General features: G+C 45.3%; 3 protein-coding genes across 3 annotated transcripts; all 3 read left to right on the top strand.

Annotated features, from left to right (window-relative positions):
- Positions 1 to 596: 596 nt before the first annotated feature.
- Positions 597 to 5,464, top strand: LOC128707632 (protein bride of sevenless). Its single transcript, XM_053802590.1, has 5 exons — positions 597 to 645; positions 1,943 to 2,857; positions 3,087 to 3,533; positions 3,618 to 5,059; positions 5,126 to 5,464. Exons 1-5 carry the CDS (start codon positions 597 to 599, stop codon positions 5,462 to 5,464), a joined length of 3,192 nt encoding a protein of 1,063 aa, XP_053658565.1.
- An 8,484-nt stretch (positions 5,465 to 13,948) lies between these two features.
- On the top strand, positions 13,949 to 14,855 carry LOC128708531 (lysophospholipase-like protein 1). The gene is made up of 2 exons (XM_053803509.1): positions 13,949 to 14,024; positions 14,167 to 14,855. Exons 1-2 carry the CDS (start codon positions 13,949 to 13,951, stop codon positions 14,853 to 14,855), a joined length of 765 nt encoding a protein of 254 aa, XP_053659484.1.
- A 7,054-nt stretch (positions 14,856 to 21,909) lies between these two features.
- On the top strand, positions 21,910 to 24,301 carry LOC128709602 (hexosaminidase D). Its single transcript, XM_053804607.1, has 3 exons — positions 21,910 to 22,252; positions 22,483 to 24,065; positions 24,137 to 24,301. The coding sequence occupies exons 1-3, from the start codon at positions 21,910 to 21,912 to the stop codon at positions 24,299 to 24,301; spliced, it is 2,091 nt and encodes a 696-aa protein (XP_053660582.1).
- Positions 24,302 to 24,303: the final 2 nt, after the last annotated feature.

Here is a 24,303-nt window from a genome sequence, read left to right as displayed (position 1 = left end):
AATGCACGTCAGTGAACTGTGTTTAATGTTAGCAGGAATGCCATACGGTGCGGTGAGCGAATGCATTCCAGCACTGCAGCGTGCAGTTGTGTCAGAACAGGCGAATCCAAAGTGCAATATGTGGTGTTGATAGAACGCTTCTAAAAGAGAACAGAAGAAGCATGGTTTTAGCCAAACAAACGTACGTACTCAAGAAGTGTTTAACGAAAAATGGACCAATAACATCGAAAAGTGCGTCGAAGAGTTGTGTTTCATGGTTGAGAAGTGAAAAGAAAACAAAAAAAAACCCACCCTCAAACGGCATTCATGCACGAGAAGTTCCATGCGAACGCACGCTACTTCCACGTGAAACGATGATCGGATGCTGATCGTACAGGACCGTGTGTGCGTTCGATGGTAGGAAAATTCACCACCACGCTGAGGCGCGATTCCACAAAGGGCTGATTCGCCCGGTTAACGCTTGTAATCGAAGCAACAAATCGAAGTCCAGCCCAGTCGCTGTATCTAATGAGCGAAAGCAACCAGCGCCACAAACATCCAGCACGGTACGGAGTGTCGTCCGAGTGAAACCTTCCCCGTGTACGGTCGATTTGATAATGATGGAAGGAAAACGGTGGCAACGCGCGTGCGTTGCGTGTCTTATCGGTAAGTGGTCCACACCGCGGGACGATTGGGCGAATGTTTGATTTTCGCAAAGGAAAACAGTTACCAAACCGCGCCCTTCGCGTGCTTTAGATGGTCGACAGACAGTGAGACAGCGAGAAATAGGACGGAGATGACGGTGTGCGGTTCATGACAGTGCTTTGTTTCCGTTTCCGTTGGCTTCGGAAAAGACAACAAAATGCTTCAACTGTTGAATTTTTGCGATCGCATTTTATCAATGGGACGTTCGAGAGACACACCAAAAGCTGAACGAGTTAGCAGAAAACGTGTCCATTTTAATACTTATATAGAAAAATACTAAAAATTGGCTAATGATAAGCTGATGGTTAAACTCATCGCTTAATAATCGTCATTAACCTAATAAAAACGAAACAGAAAGGAAAAGCTGCTGCCGCTTTATGTCCCTCAAAACAATTTCAAGATCAAATGCTAGCCTGGCACGCGTAGGTTGTGCTAAGGTGGTGCTGCATTTGTTTCATTAGTTACGCTTTCCCAGGTCCGGCGATACCATCTACCGGCCAAGATTGCATTAGTTATGCACCAAAGGCATGCACTCATTATGCTTATGCACAACTGCGCCACCCAGCAGGGCAGGGCCGCGCTGGAAGCGCTAGAAGAGACACAGGAACCATGTACACATCGCTAAAGAATCATCATAATCGTTTTACAACAGTTTTCGACAACAATCGAAAGTCACATTAGTCTTTTAATTACATCGCCAATAACCTAATGAACTGCAACGCATCAGGCGCCGACAAAGTGGAATGCGTAATGAGTGCCTGAAGTTTGATGAGTTCGCCTACACGAAAGGGAATCCTTTCTGCGTGTGATCCTTTTGTTGACGTTCGGGTGATCGCGATAGTGGAAAGTTTTTGTTTTTCTCCCCCACGGAAGTGCATACCACGGGGTACATCGTTACGGTTCAGTACCCACTGCTGTTCTGCGTCCTGGTCGCTTTCCATAAGGGGACATTAAATACCACTCCCTTAGCTCAATTACACCCTCGATTGAACACACCATTCTACCGGGGTGAAATGATGAAGAAAATAGAGAGCGCAGCACGTGGCCAAACTAGGTGATAGGTGTTCTAGGCGAGAGTCTTGGCGAGTCCCCTTTAGTTTTGGGAACTGCTCCGTTTATTTCAGTATGTGGTATTCCACCCGCTCACACCCTCATTTCCGTCAACCCAAGACAATGCCGCTTGCGTTCTTGGATGGTTTAAGCAATGTTTCCTTATTTATTTGATTCGCTTCTTACCGTTTTCCATTCTTTCCCGCAGGTATTTTGTTCGCCTTTTGTCAAGCGATACCACACGTACGAGGGCAGGATGTGTACCCGGTACAAGCGTCATCACCTTCAACATTACCGGGCTACACAACTCCGACGGCTGTGGTGCCACTGAACACGCATGGAACTGTACCGTACACGGTACGTCCAGCAACAGATGCTTCGAGCAGTGCATTGACCGAACCCGCAGAACCGTCCGAGGATAGTTCCACATCGGAAGGTAGCTTCCTTTCCAGCGAAGATAGTACCAACTATGATACCTCACTATCGGAGCATGAGCTCACGTCGCTCGAAACTTCCGGTTCGCTCGAGGTGCAGGATGGGCGAAGTCTCGAAAGTGTGGAGGATCCTCTGCAATCGTTGACGGTAACGAATCTTACCACCGACAGCACCCAGGAAGAAACCGAATCGAACCCGTACCCAAAACTATTGTCAGAGCCAATGGTGTCCAGCACATCAGCACAGATTGACCAACCGATTACAAACACCTCACGTGTGATGAGCACTTCCACCACCACCACCACATCGAACGATACCGAGGACGAAAGCACAGGCTCAAACTGTACTGATCGGCCGTATGTCGACATGTCTCGCACTGAGAACCGACACCCGTATCACCATCAGCGGCAGATGTCGCGTGCCAACCGGATACAGCGTACATCGAACGCAACGGTTCAGTTGCACGGTGCACGAAGCGGTGCAGGACAGGAACCGTATCCGTTGGACGGCGAGAACGAGCACGTTGAGCTGTATGCTGCACAGTACGGTTACCGGGTGTATCGGTTGAAAGGTGACCTGATGCTAACACTCATTGTTGAGTCAGATGATTTTGGGGCAATGCTATTCACGATTGATCGCATTAATGACCTTCGGCTAGTGACCGGCGGGCGGGGAAACGCCAGCATAGGTAAGTGGCCGGTGGGAAATGGGAGCGAAATCAGAGAATTAGGTTTCAAAATAATTTATTCCACCGAACGACCTTTAGCAACTAAATACCTTCGATTGTGAATCGATTCTGTACGAACGCAGTACGATTTTACCGGGTGGCCTCATTTTCTGATAGAACTAATCAAACACATGCACGAAACATTTCGTTCAATTTGTTCGTGTATAATATTTTGCTTATTTATTTGCAGGTGTGAACATAATTCATCTCCTGAATACTTCGCTCAGCCAACGAACCCTGCAGCAGGAGGTAAATGTTCTGAAGGAATGCTCAACGAACACGATCGGTATCTTCGTCAGTTCGCGGCTATGGCCCTCGGTTCGACTTCTGTCGGAAACTCTCGACTACAACATATATCCGCTGCCATCAACAAACGAGCTCCTTTTTACTAAAGCCGCCCATCTGCTGTACGAACTGCCCTGGTCGAACGGGAACTCGTCCGCGATGGTATACTCCGGCTCGAACGAACTGTCAACTCGGTTCAGTACCATCTGCCGACATGAACATCTCTGCTTGGAGAACTATCCCAGTAGCGATACAATTTACATACTGCTGGGACTGGAACCGGCTATCAGCTTTGCGTTGAACGGTACACTCGTGCTGGTGCTCACTGGAACTGATCGTTTGTATCTTCCTGGTGCGTATAATACCGAATCCCTGTGCAACACAGGCAACCTTCGAATGGTCGTGCATTCTTATCCATATCTCTATCTCTTTTTAGATCTTCCGAATGGAGCGTACGTGATAGCGGAAACAGAACTGAATGTTGCCTCGCTCGGCTACTCCTGGGAGCGCTACGGCACTACCTTTCGCGGCTCGGAACTTCTAGCCTATGGCAATCTGCTGCTCGAGATAGTTGATCTTCTGAACCGTGCCGGAAGCGATTGCCGAAACGCAAGCATCGAGTGTATGAACAATTGGAAGTATCATGTAAAACGATCAACGCCGGAGGTACTGAACCGTCTCCAGCTGAAGAATTCCACCCAGTCGATCAAGTTCGAGTTACGGCAGAAGCGAATCAATGCAAGCCCGATCGTAAACCGTACGGAAAGCACGCAATACGATCATCCAGACGACAACGAGCTCAGGTTAATTGCTAGTTCTAATGCGATCACTAACTACACGACCGTCTATGAGCGGCTAGCGATCAGTGCGGACGTACCGTCGAAGTTGGGTACGATTTTTTACTGCGCGAAAGAGTTTGAAATACGCCATCCGGATTTTATCGAGCGACATCATCGTCCCGTGTACTACGGCGGAGTGCCTGATGCGGAAGAGTACGGCGAGATGTACTGGCAGATCAAGATGGAGGCTTGGGTAGCAGCAGGTCTGACGGTATCATCGCTGGGCATACTGCTCTGTGCGGCTATACTGATCTTTCTGATCGTACGTGTCTGCATGGACGACATTCTCGAAGGACATCCGTTGGGGAGCATCTTACTGTTGGTTAGCTTGATACTACAATTTGCTGCCTTCATCCCGTTCAGCCTCGAGTACACGGGATACACGGCGGATCTTACGGGTCATCGGACAGATGCGATGCTAACGTGGAATGCACACTGTACGGTGAAGATCTTCCTCGTGTCCATGTGCTACTGCATGACATTCTCGTTGCTGCTGTGTCGTGCGATCATGCTTGCCTCGATCGGTAGCGAAGGCGGTTTCCTTTCGCACATCAACGGATACATCCAGAGTGTGATCTGTGGTTTTAGCACCCTGGTTCAGCTCGGACTCTCCACGCAGCTCGTGATCGTACTGCACGCGAACGCACACAGTATCTCTTGCGGTGAAATATACTACGGACACTGGTTCTGGGCGGTGATAGCATATGATGGCGTGCTGCTGGTATCGCTCATCTTTCTCGCACCCTTCATCTTCCGCTCGCAGCGCAACTACCGGGAGGGCTTGTTGCTTGTGACGGGTTCGGTATTATGTTTGGTAATATGGACGGTTTGGATACCGCTCTGTATGTTCGGGTACGAGTGGCGTGAAGCTGCCATCTCGCTGGGATTAGTCGCTACCGCGCTGGCGGTGCTGGTTGGCATTATGATACCGCGCTGCTTCCTGATGGTACGCAGTATCGCACGTTCGGATCTTGTACAGGCGCTTCCTTCGCTCACCTCACTAGCATTTGCCCAAGCTAATCAATTCATTTCAGATCAGGTAAGCAACCGGAACGAATGACACTAGGTGCCATACACTGCTAATAATATTGTTTTGCCCATTTAGAGCGTATATGAGTGTGTTAATCCGGCAATGCGACAACGATCTCCCACGGACGATAGTTTCGTTATGGATCAGGATCTGGATGAGGCATATTCGGCAAACAGTGAAATTCCAACGCTGCCACTGCGTGGTCAACGACGTTTGCGCCAGGAAAATGGTACCATAACCATGAGCACTAGTAATGGAACGATTGGCAACCATAATGACACTATCGTTTCACCGATGGATCGGCCGGGTGGTAACGTCACCCACATAGCACCGAACTTCTATGGCATCACCAATCCGTACAGCTGTACCGACTCTTTAACGTCAATTTCACCAAACAAGATAACACGTTTCTAGACATCCCACGGCCACGAAACAGATTGCTTTGGGAAGCGATTAGCACGTATCAGCAAAACCTTATTTCGTAATATTGGTGCATAAAATCTAGTCAAACGCATCCTTGTACCGTGCAAGTAGGTGTTTCTGTATGCGTGTGTGTGTGAGTTTTGTCTTTTTAAAATCAAGTGAGAGAAAATGTTAATTTCCATGTGCTGAGCTTCGATTTCCATTAGTTTTATCCATTGAGCTATCTTAAAAACTATTTATTGTATAACAAATCGAATGAAAATAGACACACGAAATCTATGCGTTTTCAAATTGCTTTTATTCCATTTTAGTTGGTCTTGTTTCAAATGTCGGTACGGATAGAATTGTACATGGTTCTTATTTATCTTTAACGGCACAACAACCTCAAGGGGCCTGCCATTTCTGGCTTTCTGTGACTGTTTTTACTCGTAGCTGAATAGTCAGTCCTGCGTATGGGGGAAGACCGGTGCCGCTACCATCATGCCATCGGATCATTGCCGGTGCCCAATAAGAGTCCGATAATAGTAAGATCACATTCCGTTGACTTCCATTCCCTGTAAAGGTCCCAGGTAAATGTGCAGGTCTTATGAAAGTTTCCATTCCAGTATCAAAAGAGTGTCAAATGGGTCCCATTAGAGTCCATGTGGACCCTTCAAAGGTTGCTGACAGTTTCATGATAATATCCATTGAAAAACCTTATTAAGGACTCCAGGAAAGTTTCAAAGGGGTACCATAGGAGTCCAAAAAGGTCCAATGAGAGCCAATGAGGATTGTTATGGGACTGCCCGATAACAGACCCAATAACAGCCTTATCGGGCAGCCCGATAACGATCCCAATAACAGCCTTATCGGGCTGCCAGTTAACAGTCCCAATAACAGCCTTATCGGGCTGCCCGATAACCGTCCCAATAACAGTTTTATTGGGCTGCCCGATAACAGTCCCAATAACAGCCTTATCGGGCTGCCCAATAACAGTCCCAATAACAGCCTTATCGGGCTGCCCAATAAGAGTCCCAATAACAGCCTTATCGGGCTGCCCAATAACAGCCTTATGAGGCTGCCCAATAACAGTCCCAATAACAGCCTTATCGGGCTGCCCAATAACAGTCCCAATAACAGCCTTATCGGGCTGCCCGATAACAGTCCCAATAACAGCCTTGTTGGGCAGCCCAATAACAGCCTTATCGGGCTGCTCGATTAAAGTCCCAAAAAAAGTCTTATCGGGCTGCCCGATAACAGTCCCAATATCAGCCTTATCGGGCTGCCCAATAACAGTCCCAAAAACAGCCTTATCGGGCTGCCCAATAACAGTTTTGTTAAGCTGCCCGATAACAGTCCCAATAACAGCCTTATCGGGCTGCCCGATAATAGTCCCAATAACTGCCTTATTGGGCTGCCCGACAACAGTCCTAATAGCAGTCTTATCGGGCTGCCCGATAACAGTCCCAATAACAGCCTTTTCGGGCTGCCCAATAACAGTCCCAATAACAGCCTTATCGGGCTGCCCAATAACAGTCCCAATAACAGCCTAATCAGGTTGCCCGATAACAGTCCCAATAACAGCCTTATCGAGCCGCCCAATAACGGACCCAATAGCAGCCTTATCGGGCTGCCCAAAAACAGTTTTGTTGGGCTGCCCGATAACAATCCCAATAACAGCCTTATCGGGCTGCCCGATAACAGTCCCAATAACAGCCTTATCGGACTGCCCAATAACAGTTTTGTTGGGCTGCCCGATAACAGTCCCAATAACAGCCTTGTCGGGCTGCCCAATAAGAGTCCCAATAACAGCCTTATCGGGCTGCCCAATAACAGTCCCAATAACAGCCTTATCGGGCTGCCCGGTAATAGTCCCAATAACAGCCTTATCGGGCTGCCCAATAACAGTTTTGTTGGGCTGCCCGATAACAGTCCAAATAACAGTTTTATTGGGCTGCCCGATAACAGTCCCAATAACAGCCTTATCAGGCTGCCCAATAAGAGTCCCAATAACAGCCTTATCGGGCTGCCCAATAACAGCCTTATCTGCCCGAATAACAGCCTTATCAGGCTGCCCAATAAGAGTCCCAATAACAGCCTTATCGGGCTGCCCAATAACAGCCTTATCTGCCCGATAACAGTCCCAATAACAGCCTTATCGGGCTGCCCGATAACAGTTCCAATAACTGCCTTATCGGGCTGCCCGATAACAGTCCCGATAACAGCCTTATCGGGCTGCCCAACAATAGTCCCAATAACAGCCTTATCGGGCTGCCCGATAACAGTCCAAATAACAGTTTTATTGGGCTGCCCGATAACAGTCCCAATAACAGCCTTATCGGGCTGCCCGATAATTTTAGTAACTAGTTTTCCCTCTAATACTAAGTTTGTACTAGTTTAGCACCCGTATACTGTATACTAACCTAGTATTCTCCCGTATACTAGGTTACTACTATTTTAGTATCCGTAAACTATTTTAGTATCCGTAAACTATTTTAGTATCCGTATACTATTTTAGTATCCGTATACTATTTTAGTATCCGTATACTATTTTAGTAACCGGATACTAAATTAGTATTTTGCCGTATACTATTTTAGTATCCGTATACTATTTTAGTACTATTTTAGTATCCGTATACTATTTTAGTATCCGTATACTATTTTAGTAACCGGATACTAATTTAGTATTTTCCCGTATACTATTTTAGTATCCGTATACTATTTTAGTAACCGGATACTATTTTAGTATCTGTGTACTAATTTAGTATGCATATACTATTTTAGTATTTCCCCGTATACTAAAATAGTATACGGATACTAAAATAGTATGCGGATACTAAAATAGTATACAGATACTAAAATAGTATACGGGAAAATACTAATTTAGTATCCGGTATACGGGGTATAGTATACGGATACTAAAATAGTACTAACCTAATATACGGGAGAATACTAAGTTAGTATACAGTATACGGGTGCTAAACTAGTTCAAACCTAGTATTAGAGGAAAAACTAGCTACTAAAATTATCGGTCAGCCCGATAAGGCTGTTATTGGGACTGTTATCGGGCAGCCCAATAAGGCTGTTATTGGGACTCTTATTGGGCAGCCTGATAAGGCTGTTATTGGGAATGTTATCGGGCAGCCCAACAAAACTGTTATTGGGCAGCCCGATAAGGCTGTTATTGGGACTATTACCGGGCAGCCCGATAAGGCTGTTATTGGGACTGTTATTGGGCAGCCCGATAAGGCAGTTATTGGGCAGCCCGATAAGGCTGTTATTGGGACTGTTATCGGGCAGCCCAATAAAACTGTTATTGGGCAGCCCGACAAAACTGTTATTGGGCAGCCCGATAAGGCTGTTTTTGGGACTGTTATTGGGCAGCCCGATAAGACTGTTTTGGGACTTTAATCGAGCAGCCCGATAAGGCTGTTATTGGGCAGCCCAACAAGGCTGTTATTGGGACTGTTATCGGGCAGCCCGATAAGGCTGTTATAGGGACTGTTATTGGGCAGCCCGATAAGGCTGTTATTGGGACTGTTATTGGGCAGCCCGATAAGGCTGTTATTGGGACTGTTATTGGGCAGCCCGATAAGGCTGTTATTGGGACTGTTATCGGGCAGCCCGATAAGGCTGATATTGGGACTGTTATCGGGCAGCCCGATAAGACTGTTTTTGGGACTTTAATCGAGCAGCCCGATAAGGCTGTTATTGGGACTGTTATTGGGCTGCCCAACAAGGCTGTTATTGGGACTGTTATTGGGCAGCCCGATAAGGCTGTTATTGGGACTGTTATTGGGCAGCCCGATAAGGCTGTTATTGGGCAGCCCGATAAGGCTGTTATTGGGACTATTACCGGGCAGCTCGATAAGGCTGTTATTGGGACTGTTATCGGGCAGCCCGATAAGGCTGTTATTGGGACTGTTAACGGGCAGCTCGATAAGGCTGTTATTGGGACTATTACCGGGCAGCCCGATAAGGCTGTTATTGGGACTCTTATTGGGCAGCCTGATAAGGCTGTTATTGGGACTCTTATTGGGCAGCCCGACAAGGCTGTTATTGGGACTGTTATCGGGCAGCCCGTAAGGCTGTTATTGGGATTGTTATCGGGCAGCCCAACAAAACTGTTATTGGGCAGCCCGATAAGACTGTTATTAGGACTGTTGTCGGGCAGCCCAATAAGGCAGTTATTGGGACTATTATCGGGCAGCCCGATAATGCTGTTATTGGGACTGTTATCGGGCAGCCCAACAAAACTGTTATTGGGCAGCCCGATAAGGCTGTTTTTGGGACTGTTATCGGCCAGCCCGATAAGGCTGTTATTGGGACTGTTTTCGGGCAGCCCGATAAGGCTGTTATTGGGACTGGTATCGAGCAGCCCGATAAAGCTGTTTTTGGGACTTTAATCGAGCAGCCCGATAAGGCTGTTATTGGGACTGTTATTGGGCAGCCCAACAAGGCTGTTATTGGGACTGTTAACGGACAGCCCAACAAGGCTGTTATTGGGACTGTTATTGGGCAGCCCGATAAGGCTGTTATTGGGACTGTTATTGGGCAGCCTGATAAGGCTGTTATTGGGCAGCCCGATAAGGCTGTTATTGGGACTCTTATTGGGCAGCCCGATAAGGCTGTTATTGTTATTATCATCCTGATAAGGCTGTTATTGGGCATCCCGATAAGGCTGTTATTGGGACTCTTATTGGGCAGCCCGATAAGGCTGTTATTGGGACTTTTGTTGGGCAGCCCGATAAGGCTGTTATTGGGACTGTTATCGGGCAGCCCGATAAGGCTGTTATTGGGACTGTTATTGGGCAGCCCGATAAGGCTGTTATTGGGACTGTTATTGGGCAGCCTGAAAAGGCTGTTATTGGGACTGTTATCGGGCAGCCCGATAAGACTGTTATTGGGCAGCCCGATAAGGCTGTTATTGGGACTATTACTGGGCAGCTCGATAAGGCTGTTATTGGGACTGTTATTGGGCAGCCCGATAAGGCTGTTATTGGGACTGTTAACGGGCAGCTCGATAAGGCTGTTATTGGGACTATTACCGGGCAGCCCGATAAGGCTGTTATTGGGACTGTTATCGGGCAGCCCGATAAGGCTGTTATTGGGACTGTTATCGGGCAGCCCGACAAGGCTGTTATTGGGATTGTTACCGGGCAGCCCAACAAAACTGTTATTGGGCAGCCCGATGAGACTGTTATTGGGACTGTTGTCGGGCAGCCCAATAAGGCAGTTATTGGGACTATTATCGGGCAGCCCGATAATGCTGTTATTGGGACTGTTATCGGGCAGCCCAACAAAACTGTTATTGGGCAGCCCGATAAGGCTGTTTTTGGGACTGTTATTGGCCAGCCCGATAAGGCTGTTATTGGGACTGTTAACGGGTAGCCCGATAAGGCTGTTATTGGGACTGTTATCGGGCAGCTCAACAAAACTGTTATTGGGCAGCCCGATAAGGCTGTTTTTGGGACTGTTATTGGGCAGCCCGATAAGGCTGTTATTGGGCAGCCTGATAAGGCCTGGTATACAGGCCGTAACCTAGTATACGGGTTAATACCAAAATAGTATACAGATACTAAAATAGTACACAGATACTAAAATAGTATACAGATACTAAAATAGTATACAGATACTAGAATAGTATACGGGAAAATACTAAATTAGGAGCCGGATATTAAAATAGTATACGGACACTAAAATAGTATACATACACTAAAATAGTATACAGATACTAAAATAGCATACGGATACTAAAATAGTACTAACCTAGCATACGGGAGAATACTAAGATAGTATACAGACACTAAAATAGTACACAGATACTAAAATAGTATACAGTTACTAAAATAGTATACGGGAAAATACGAAATTAGTATCCGGATACTAAAATAGTATACGGATACTAAAATAGTACTAACCTAGTATACGGGAGAATACTAAGTTAGTATACAGTATATGGGTGCTAAACTATTACAAACCTAGTATTAGAGGGAATACTAGTTACTAAAATTATCGGGCAGCCCGATAAGGCTGTTATTGGGACTGTTGTTGGGCAGCCCGATAAGGCTGTTATTGGGACTATTACCGGGCAGCCCGATAAGGCTGTTATTGGGACTGTTATTGGGCAGCCCGATAAGGCTGTTATTGGGACTCTTAATGGGCAGCCCGACAAGGCTGTTATTGGGACTGTTAACGGGCAGCCCGATAAGGCTGTTATTGGGACTGTTATCGGGCAGCTTAACAAAACTGTTATTGGGCAGCCCGATAAGGCTGTTTTTGGGACTGTTATTGGGCAGCCCGATAAGGCTGTTATTGGGCAGCCTGATAAGGCCTGGTATACAGGCCGTAACCTAGTATACGGGTTAATACTAAAATAGTATACAGATACTAAAATAGTACACAGATACTAAAATAGTATACAGATACTAAAATAGTATACAGATACTAGAATAGTATACGGGAAAATACTAAATTAGGAGCCGGATATTAAAATAGTTTACGGACACTAAAATAGTATACATACACTAAAATAGTATACAGATACTAAAATAGCATACGGATACTAAAATAGTACTAACCTAGCATACGGGTTGAATACTAAGATAGTATACAGACACTAAAATAGTACACAGATACTAAAATAGTATACAGTTACTAAAATAGTTTACGGGAAAATACTAAATTAGTATTCGGATACTAAAACAGTATACGGATACTAAAATAGTACTAACCTAGTATACGGGAGAATACTAAGTTAGTATACAGTATATGGGTGCTAAACTAATACAAACCTAGTATTAGAGGGAATACTAGTTACTAAAATTATCGGGCAGCCCGATAAGGCTGTTATTGGGACTGTTGTTGGGCAGCCCGATAAGGCCTGTTATTGGGACTGTTATCGGGCAGTCCGATAATGCTGTTATTGGGACTGTTATTGGGCAGCCCGATAAGGCTGTTATTGGGATTGTTATTGGGCAGCCCGATAAGGCTGTTATTGGGACTGTTATTGGGCAGCCCGATAAGGCAGTTATTGGGCAGCCCGATAAGGCTGTTATTGGGCAGCCCGATAAGGCTGTTATTGGGCAGCCCGATAAGGCTGTTATTGGGCAGCCCGATAAGGCTGTTATTGGGACTCTTATTGGGCAGCCTGATAAGGCTGTTATTAGGCAGCCCGATAAGGCTGTTATTGGGACTCTTATTGGGCAGCCCGATAAGGCTGTTATTGGGACTGTTATTGGGCAGCCCGATAAGACTGTTATTGGGACTGTTATTGGGCTGCTCGATAAGGCTGTTATTGGGCAGCCCGATAAGGCTGTTATTGGGACTATTACCGGGCAGCTCGATAAGGCTGTTATTGGGACTGTTATCGGGCAGCCCGATAAGGCTGTTATTGGGACTGTTATTGCGCAGGTTGTAGTGCAATAAGCTTGTTATTAGACTGTTATCGGGCTGCTCGATGCCACAAAAGTAGCAACTTAAAAATGATTATATTCGATAGAAATTTAAAAATAAATAAAATTATGATTTGGTTGCCTTAAAAACTATTTGTTAGCATTAAAATCGAAAATCTACGTTTTCGAACAATCTTTAAACTCGGCTTTTTTCTTAGAATCCGTTTTGCTTTGCTTCCTTTTTTTCGCAATTTTTATTTATTTTTTTCGTGCAGTTTCCGTTCAGGGCTCGTTTTGAATCAACTTTACAAATAGCACAAATAGAGTGTTCACAGTTGTATTTACATAGCAGTAAAAAAAATCCACTGGTTTCAAACAAAGATAGATAATTTGAGTAAGGTGAGAAATAGGGGCGATCTAAAAAAAGGACGAACAATTATAATAAATATTTCGATAGTTTTCGCAAACTTTAAGATAATTTTATCGCAACTATTCTTGCCTAGTCCGGAATGAAAACAAAACCGCACAAGGCAACCATAGCGAATAGCCAATAGCTCTACTCGCGTGAGCATAATGTGGTTGCTGTCCACACACACGCAACACATAGCCACACACGGCGATCGTATCGCTCGCCGCTACGATCGTATCGATCGTATCGCTCGTATCGTACAAACATCAGCGTCTCACCGTGGCGGAGAAAAATAGAATGCTTACTCACTATGGAACACACAGCCAGTCACAGCAACTCAGTATGGAAACCTTCTGCTGTCATCACGCTCGCCATAGTGAGATGCTGTCAAATTGTGATTTGGGACCGCTTTGTCATATGGGCAGCAAGCTTGCCAAGAGGGAATGAATTAAATGAAATGTCACGATCATGTCCGAAATTCTTACCACTGTCAAACGACTTCATCAGTTTGTTTACTTTTCATATGCGCTACGAATCGATACGAAGTTGGTAACCAAATCGTTGGGATTTGCTTCCGTTCGAACGAGTTTTTTTTTAGTTTCATTTTGATCAGTTTTACTCCTGCTGGCAGACTAGTTCGATATCGTTCACCAGTGATACGGCGTTACCTCATAGATACATTTCAGCATTGGAATGCGATTGATAGAGAAGGTTTTTAATCCTACGGGCAAAAAGCATGCCGGCACGCTCATATTCTTGCACGGTTCTGGTAAGTGTTATGTAAAAACAAAAACCCATACGTACAGCATAACATGAAGAATGGGGGTCACCGGGTTAATCATGTACCGTGATTATAATTTCAATTGCCTTAACTATACATTGATGTACGGTCCGGTTTTATCCGTTCGCAGGCGATACAGGGAACGGTTTGACGGAATGGATACGATTCCTTCTAGGCCGCGATATGGAATTTCCGCACATTAAGGTGATCATACCTACGGCACCTGTACAACCGTATACGCCAATGGGAGGTGAAAACTCTAACGTATGGTTCAACCGAAAGCGTATCGAAATGGACTGTCCCGAAATAAGAACCTCGCTAGCCTCGATATACGACACCGTCAATGAAATGGTAGTGCGCGAGATGGCCGCTGGAGTACCATTGAATCGAATCGTTGTCGGTGGCTTCTCAATGGGTGGTGCACTGGCAATGCACACCGGTTATCATCTGAACCGAGACTTGGGTGGCGTGTTTGCCATCTCTTCATTCCTGAACACCGGCAGCATCGTGTACGATTCGCTCGGTTGTATTTCGGATGACGAACAGCTACCAGAGTTGTTGATGATGCACGGCGAACGGGACACACTAGTGCCGCTCGAATGGGGTCAAACAACGTTCGACGAGCTGGCCAAGCTTGGTGTACGGGGTCAGTTCGTGCCCCATCGGACCGCACTACACGAAATCAAGAAAGATCAACTGCTGCGGGTTATCGATTTTGTGCAGAAGATCATACCGGAACCGATGGACGATGTGTTCGAAACCACGGCAAAGTCCGATACGACAAAGTCTACCAAAAGTATAAAGAAAGGAAAACTATGATATTGTACCGATGCAACACATCTTAAGCAGCCAAATATCACCCGATAAGATAGAACAGTTATTTTTTATTGTTTCGTGCGCTTATCAGCCTTGAAGTGAAGATGTTTTGAACAATGACGTTGCAAAACGAATAGGATGCCTTACGGCCAACGATAAGGAAGGGTTTTGCGATTGGCGGAAATTCGGTTGCTCCTGCATAAGGAAGTAAACAAACGCCAGTCAAGTAACGCACACACACACACGTTAGTCAGTTGCGAAAAAAAAACCCTACACGGCTTAACGCATCTAAAAATAAGGCTACACGAACTTGTTAGACGTGGTATTGGGGTGGGGGGGTTGGTTACTATTATTAGTATCCTCGTGGCAAAATGCATCGTGCAATAAACCTTTAGGTGCAAGGAAAAATAAATGTTCGTTTGTTTTTGTATGATACATTACAAAATAAAAAGCTAGGATCAATGAAAATCTTTGAAAAGGATAACAAAAATTTAAAATTCCTGCTCTGTAGCAGTACAATAGATAATTAAATCAAAGAAAAGTGATTAATACTGAAATCCATTTGAGCGTTTGTTACCTATTGCATAATTTACCTGTACTAAAAGGATACTTGTGTCCGTTGGATGCAGAAATATCCCTACAATGACAACATTGTAGGTATACATTCCTATAAAGCTTTCTTAACAAGTCGTTCTTCTTGAACGACCAGTGTGGAATGTCTTCACCATTCAATGAACATGAATCATAAGTTGGAAATCACACGCAAGAAAGTATTGTGCCAAATGAGTTTAAAATCCCTTTAAGTAGGTCACATGGGAATCCATTAACGATTCGTCCCATTCACACCTATAGTACACAAACAAATCTATGACTCACAAGAACCGCCAGGGCAAAGCATTTTCCCCAGTGGTGCATGAACGATTTTGTTTTTAAGTGATGGACATCACGCGACGCATACATCGTGTGTTACAACGTGCACATTACCTTGGCGACGGTCCGTTCCCATATCCCTTGCCTTTGGTGGCAGTTCAAGCGGAACAACTCAACGCAATACCTCAGTGCATGATCGCACATTGCCATGATGACATCGAGTAACGTTCGTGGTTCGCTGCAAGATGCCCACGCCATCGGTGTCGTTGCTTCTTCGGATAACGATCAAATTCAGGATCATTTTGTAGCCCGTTCCGTTGCCGTCCTGTTCGTTTCGCAGCGAGGTCTTCAACTGCGAAAGTTCCACTCTTTACTGCCCTCCGGCAGTGGTGCCACTTACACGATACAGCGCTGTGATTTGGAGCGTTGGGTAAGAACAATATTTTGTACCGATGCACAGAATTGGCCAAATAGATAACTTATGAAGAATCTGTGTTTTCTTTAGTCGCCGCATCAAAAGCTTGCATCCGTGGGTATTACACCGGACTATTGCTCCAGTACCGACACAACGGACTCAACCGGAAGCAATCGACCGGTTCCGCACGGTAATTTGGTACGATTTGTCGATGCGTCGCACTCTACAGTCAATGAAAGCAAGCGTGCTAGAAAAGACGAAGGCTGAACAAAACCTGCGACGATTAGCGAGGAATCAAGATCATAACCGATATTACAAAAGGTACGTATACTTTACGGCCATCACACTTTTACGTTCAAACTCCATACCAATCCGTGCTCATGTTTTACATCGTTAAACAACTTTTAGTTAGTTTAAGTACATATGGAACATTTGTTTAAAATAATTTCGTTACATGAATACAGTCATTCGTAATCGAATCGATAGTGCAGTGCAGGACATTTCCGCAAAACAATTCTAAACCATCCTGTTCCCCTGTCAAGCATACGGCGGTTACAATTCCGTCGTCCTTCATTAAACCAAGAGTGGCAAAAACAATTTACCGCGTCAACGTTAACGAATTCTGCCGCACGAAAGCACGTAATTAATGAGCTGTTTGATTGCACCTGCTAGAATTCCCATCGTAAGGATGTATTTTTTCGCGACTCAAGGTTTGCATCGCTGTACGAGTGCAAAAACGCAAATAGGAATAGCACAGCAATTGACAGACGGTGGGACGAACGGTTTGGCACTGCACTAATCAATCGCATACAATGTAAGAATGCCGCCCACGGTTTCGCGTTCAATCAAATTATTTTCACTTCACGTGTCCCAATACAATGAACGTACCCGTACCCATACGCTGATGCGGTACAACTGCAATTTGTATTTGGAAACGTTAACCAAGTGTAAGCTTTTAGTTTGAATGTTCGTAAACCGGTTAGCATAAAGGTGTAGATGGAAAAAAGAACCGTACAAGCACCAACCGATAAGGAAGGTGACTTCATCATCAGCCATACTGGCAATTAAATTTGCATACATTGCAATCATACCGGCTGTGTGGAATCGGGAATCTTGACATCTGCCAATCGGGGAAATGGGAGATAGTCTCACCAGTAGCACAGCACCAGAAATAGACCAGTGGTGTAAAAGCGTTCTTTTTTTCCAACAGCTGTGTTTGAAATGGTTTGAAAGTCGTTAGGCAAATCCATGCAAATCTCCCTGTGATGAATGTGCTAGAGTAAATGTTTGTTTTGTACCTTAATATTGCTTCACATTGGAATCGTTGAGCTTTCCAATAAGCTAATGACAATTCAACATGGGAGTAGCGTTTTTTTTTTGTCTTTGGATAACATATTTTCCATTCACTGGATACGTGCTGGGGTACTGGCTGGCAACCGGTCTACCTACAACGGTTGGACGAAGCCTCTCTACTAATACCACATGTTGCGACAAATGAAGTTGGGACTATATAGAACTCGGGTTTGTTCTGGTTTCTTATTCCGATATTTGCAATGTGTAAGCTTCGCATACGACTCTGAGAACTTTGTGTGAAACTGACGAAACGCTCGTAAACCCGGTCGAGAGGTTGATGCTGTAGAGAATTGCCGGCTCCGTATTTTAGAAGGACAATGAAGGAACCGTAATAATTACAAGTTCTTTGAGGCTGTACGACGAACTCACTATCGTACTCGCTATCTATCGTCTGTAGAATGACATGAAACGACCTCCAGTCTGTAAAAACCTTTCAGGTCATTCACATGTGATGATAGATCATCCTGACATCATGCAGCGAAGTCTGTTGACTGACGACGGCACTCGACCGTGAGTAGTTTAGATGACTCCGGATAAGTTAGCAAGGAAGATCCACTGAGCACTATCAAACAAAGCGGACTCTTTAATTTCTGCAGTTTAAGTGTTGTTTATTAGTTAAACAGATACAAATGCTCACTTCTTGCAGTGCCATGCCGTATACAGTTCTGCATGTAATTTAACCTGTGTAAAATGAAGTATAATAAAAGACTTTTAGAGATCGTCAAGAGCAAAAACTTCCAATAATCCACAACGTATCATTACAGGGGCAGAATGGATGTATAGTTTGTGGCAGTTACTTACACGACAGAACAAAATGTATTCCAGACTGGTGCATCCGTAGCAACGACGGACTGTGCGGCAGCGCGGCATAAGTCTCTTAAGGCAAAAATGCAGCCATCACCGGTACGGTAAGGCGGTGTATTGTTAGCATCGCCGGTTTTCACACGACAGGACCGGTCCAAAGTCCCGCCCGGACCAATCCCCCGTAGCAATGACTGATTATCCGGTTATTTGGTAAAAATAGATCTAGTACGCCAGAAATGGCAGATAATAGAACCTTAGTAGAGAATGGTTATGCCTGTCAATGTTAATGTTAAGTTAAGAAGCAAGCAAGCAAAAAAACTGGTAGAGTATAATAACGGTTACGTTATGAATAATAATAATATCATTCCATGTCAGATCTCGTGAGAAAGATCATGCGGTGGCAATTATAAAGTCTCCAGAACTTACATACGCCCGTTGAGTACTATCGGTCGTAGTGAATAGGAAGATTGTTAGGAGAATCGACTATTCCTAGGACGTTCAAGAGGCTTCGAAGCAGCAGAGCTCCATTCGCAGATGGAGTTATTATTTTAATACCTTTAAGTTCTTTCGATTCCCAAATAAACTGCCGAAAATTTCAAATGATCACCTTAAGGTGGAATGTACTAAATCTGAAGCAACTCATTTTAGAAAATTGAAGCAACACTGTCACGAGGACAAATACCAGAAATGGGAAATTTAAAGACAAATTGGTTTTGAAACATGTGGCTCAGACTATGAACTAGAAAAATGTAATTTAAAAACAAAAATAAATTACTAACAAAAAACTATAAGTTATGGAGAGCATGCTTTGCAAAAAACAAGCATAACGCTTTTACAAATGCCGGTACAAAGCGTCAATCTTTGTTTTTTTTTCAACATTCTGGAGCGAGCATACCGACTCAGGGCGGAACTCCCACCGAAGTAACGTTTGTCTACGCGACGCTTCGATTCGGCGCACTAGTGCACTGACTTCCGTGCATCAGATTCGCTTCAGATCCCAAACAAAACAAATTCGCACGGACCGCGGAATGAGCGCAGCTTTCCATCCGGATGATGCTGTAACTCGGTGCAACCAAGTTGCGAGGTGTCGAGCGAGTACAAAACCGTCCCGGAAGATTCCTTAAAACACATTATCAATCTTCGAAACGTGTTCAGTCTACGATTGCTTCTGGTGGCGAAAGCATCGACCCTTCTGTAGCAAGAACTCTCGTTGCTTTCCGGTTTGTTTCGATTCTGCTGAGAACAGATAGGACTGCCAAGTGGTATTCAGCCTTGTGGAAGTGTGCAGTGCCAATAGTTAATGTTAAGTTATCAATTCGTGTACAAATTTTATCTTTTGCCTGTGCGTGCTTGTCCCAGCACACAAAGCAAGAATGATTCCTTGTGTTGCATCTCTGTCAATTAGCACAAAAATTCACAGTTCAACGAAGAACAATAGCTTAGTGTAGTAATTAATAAGTGCGTGTGGAAAATTCTCTCATCCCGTCGTCCCGTGGTGGGATTAAAACAACGTCTATCAGCAATTGATGTAAGTGAAAAAAAAAACGAGTGCGTTAAATTATTATATGTTTTGCATTTATTTGCACCACTTACCCCACTTTACTGTATGGTGGGATGCGGTAAACGGATATGTGAATCCTTTATAATTAATTAATCTTGCTTCCATTCATCGTCGACCGTACCGAATCATGTTAATAGCCTCGTATGGGTATATTAATTGAATCTGATGGTCAATTATGTACGTCCGATGCCCGTCGCCTTTGCGTACAAAATTGATGACTTGATGTTGATAAGTTATTGCAGTTTGTTACACAAATTGCTACGAGCCGAGCACAAGCCTGAAAACTGTCACTCAAAAAGGTGGCTGTATAAAGGAATATGAGCGGGGTTAAGCAGTTAATTACCACTCAAATCACGAACCAATCGAAAAGTACTCCTTCTGTCGATTTGGTGTGATTATTCCCTTGACGCCCGTGTATTTCGCTGTATAGCGACACAGACTGACCAGAAACAAATGTTAGAAATGCCAAGTGAAAAATTTCCAACCAAACAAAAAAAACTTGTTTTTCCACCCGAATGCATTCCACGAGTCATTCTTCCGCACCTCGAGGAACCGTCCAGGCTCTTAACCTCCCAACCCACCCAACAAACGCTTTGATGTTTGTTGCTCTTTCCGGTTTTCGTTACGTTCGCCAGCCCCTCTCTCGACCATCATCTGATCATTTGTGCGCGACAACTCAGTTTTCTTTCGAATTATCCTACCCGTTTGCACCATTCCATCTTCTACGTGACATAGCTGCAAGATGCTGCCAAATTCACATACTTTTTCAAATACCCAATAAACACATTCGTAACCATCCTTTTACGGTAACCGGCAAATCGGCAATGCCAGTGCTGACTGATGTCTTGCATTCGCGCGCTACACGGTAAACCCGCACTCCCTCTTCCCTTATTTGCCGCTTGCTGACAGAAATGTGCCCACAGAAAGTCTCAAAACGATACGAGATGAATGTTTAATAGCTCGAAACATGTGTGGTTGGTTTTTCCACAATGCTATCGGCATCGGGAATGCAACAAATTGAGAGAATGCACGAGATACAACCGAACGATATTCGGCAAGCAAGGTGCATATGTGTTCCGATCATGGGCGTTTTTTGTTTTTCATTAACTCCTTATGAATTTTATCCTTGCAAACTGGGGAAGAAATTTATTTTAGTAAATGAGTTGTTTTGATCAAAAGATTGTACAGTCGGCATCATTTCCCGATCATTCTGACGGACACGGATTACAGCCATTCCAACCCAATTTGAACCTTCCACACGTGCCTTGTCTAAGAAGACGACTCAAAAGAGCTATCAGACAACGTCATCCATTGATTTCGTAGCACTTGGAAGTCCACATCCTCTCCAAGGTGCCTCAAATCACTTAACTATCTTGAACATTGTACAAGTTCTATAATTCTGACTTCTGGCGAGTACACCTCACCTCATTGCGGACGCATCACTCCATCTTATTTCGAGCTCGATACGTGCGGAGCTCCTAAAAAGATGACGAACTGAGTTACCCGGTGTCCCGGTTTTAAACTATTGCTCGGAAAAAATCATTTGGTCGATTCCTATTACTGATCTTTTACTGATCTTCGAGGAGAATCAAACCTCGTTTTAAGTATCTTTCTGCCAAAACGCAGCGTAAAGGTCAACTTTAGACAAATTTTCAAATCAAGATAGGTGTTTGCTTTAAAGGAAGTTTCTTCAGATCACCAATCTGTACAACACGCATCTGTTTGCCTAAATCACAACTTGTACAAAAGTTTTTCTACTCCAGCTCTATCGTTTCTTCCCGAATGTGCTACATCAGAAAGTCGTAAACCAACGACATTTGTATTAGCAGTGTATTTCAAGATCTGGTCCGGTCTGTATGCGGTAATTTGAAGAGAATTCGGACTGGCCCATCCATCTGAGCAACATCTCTGGAGGTAGCAGAAATCGTTGAAAAATTGTCGAGCGGCCTTCGAGTGGTTAATCACACTTATTCCTTTCCGTAAAACCCATCTTTCTCTTTCTGTTCCAGATTCCACCAATCACGCATCCTTCGCTAGACGCTGCACAAAACGTAATGCATTCCCGCATGCTGATGGTTTGTTGGAGGCGTAAACTTTTCTTTTTCGGCGCATCCTTGCTGTTCCTGCTTGCACTGTGGTTTTGGGGCTTCCTCTATACCACCCACATTACCGAGGACGGTGGCAAGATAGTGTCGGTACGGGAGCTTATGCTTGGCAGTGCGCACGGTCGACACGAGAGTCTGCTGCAGCGGTTAGGTTTCCACGATCGTCACGATGCTGGTCAGGATGTTGGCAGTGCTGATGTGCATGGCGAACAAGGTTCGATACAGCTGGAAGGTGATGCAGGCGGTGTCAAGTTTGTCAAACCGACGCTGGGTGGATTACGTTCAGCCAAGGGTATGTGGGCATATTAAACTATCAAGCAAACGAATAAACGAATAGTTATTCTCGTGCACTATCTGATTACCAAAGAGTCAAAACTTCGACTTGCCAGCTCTTTGTTAAATGGATAATATGCATGAATGATCGTTATTTACACAAATTGGTCGGCACTATGATGATGTTTATGCAGCACTTAACCATCACTCAATAACATCACTTCCCACTCTTCCTTCTTTTCCTTAAAGGACGGCACACCAAAGATTGGGATGTAATCATGCAGGATCGAACAGATGATGGGAAACTGGTGAACCAGCAGGTGAGTGCCAAAGGGCAACGTCACATCACCGACGAAATGCGTATAGCGGCGGAGCGACAAAGCCACTACGAGCACGAGCTAAAGCGCATGGGCGTTCCGGTAATTGCCGGCATTGGTCCAGGCGGTAGACCTCCTCCGGCCCAACGATTGGTACACTTCGATCTAAAAGGAGCGCCACCGAAAGTATCCTACCTTCGGCGGCTAATGCCGATCCTCAAAACCCTAGGAGCCACGGGTATTCTGCTTGAGTACGAAGACATGTTTCCGTACGGTGGCTCATTGGCTCCGTTGGCCGCTCGGAACGCATACAACCGCGACGAAATTCTGGAACTCCTGAAGACAGCTTTCGCACTCGGACTCACCGTCATCCCTTTGGTGCAAACGTTTGGCCATCTGGAATACGCACTGAAGCTAAAAGAATTTGCCCACTTGCGTGAGGTGGAAGACTCGCCACAGGCTCTTTGCCCTAGCTACAACGCTTCGATGGCATTCGTCGAGGAACTGTTAGCGCAAGTGATCGAGTACCACGTGCCGGCCACAAACATTAATCTTCTACATAAAGAAGACATTGTGCGACTGACACCAAAGTTGACGCACATCCACATCGGTTGCGATGAGGTATATCGGCTAGCTGAATGTCCTCGCTGTCGACATCGGCTTAAGGATCAACTGTTTCTTGACCATGTGTACAACGTGGCAACGATCGTACGGCGACGCTGGCCGCATCTGCGCATCATCATATGGGATGATATGCTGCGCCATATGGCTCTCGATGCGCTACAAGCATCCGGCATTGGGAAATTGGTCGAGCCAATGATCTGGGTGTACGCGGAAGATATCTACAAGTTCGTCCAGTCGGCCACCTGGGAGAAGTACGCGTCCGTGTTCAGTACGGCATGGGCGGCGTCCGCGTTTAAAGGGGCCCACGGTGAGGGTTTGCTGATGCCTCCGATTCGTCGCCATCTAGAGAACACACTCCGATGGCTCGCGGTGATGCAGGGCGAAGGCAACCGATTCACCCACGGATTGCAAGGCCTGGCCTTGACGGGTTGGCAGCGATACGATCACTTTGCGATACTTTGCGAACTGCTGCCTGCCTCGCTGCCCAGTCTTGCAGTGTGTCTTTCAACCGCTGCGAAAGGATATTTCGACGTGAGTGCAAGGACCAACCCCGTACTCAGTAGTCTAACCTGCCCGGAACCAACCGGTGAGCATCATGCCTGGCTGGAGCTACACAAAGACTCGCTGATGGTGATGTTTTCGCGCTGCATGTTTCCGGGCAGTATGGTGTATCGCTTCATGCTTCGTCTGGCGACACTGACGGGTGAAACAGAAGAGTACACGGATGCAATCCGGCAAAAACGCGGCTGGTTAACCGATTACAACATCCGGCATAACTTTAGCAGTGCTGCGCGTGTTGACGATTTGCTGGGGGAAAACTATCGGCTGCTGAATGCTGTCTCTAACCTTGCCCGTACGGCTGCCTCCACACTAACGGAGGCGTATGATCATGTAAGTAGTTGCAGTAATTCCGTTGTATGCTGAGAACTTAATGATAATTCCATGCATTCTACGTTCTTCAGTGGACCTATGGAGAATTCATTGAGCAGCGCATTTTTCCGATGCTGGAAGAACTGAAACGCTTGGAACGCGCTGGAGAGGGACTTAAAAAGCGCCGATTCTGGTCACAACGTCCGCTGCCCTACCTTAAACCGTTCGAAGTGCTAGGGATTGACGAGAAAACCTAGCT

Source organism: Anopheles marshallii, chromosome 2 (genome assembly GCF_943734725.1).
Source record: "Anopheles marshallii chromosome 2, idAnoMarsDA_429_01, whole genome shotgun sequence".
NCBI classification, from domain to species: Eukaryota; Metazoa; Arthropoda; class Insecta; order Diptera; family Culicidae; genus Anopheles; species Anopheles marshallii.
This window is presented reverse-complemented; position numbering and strand designations above follow the sequence as displayed.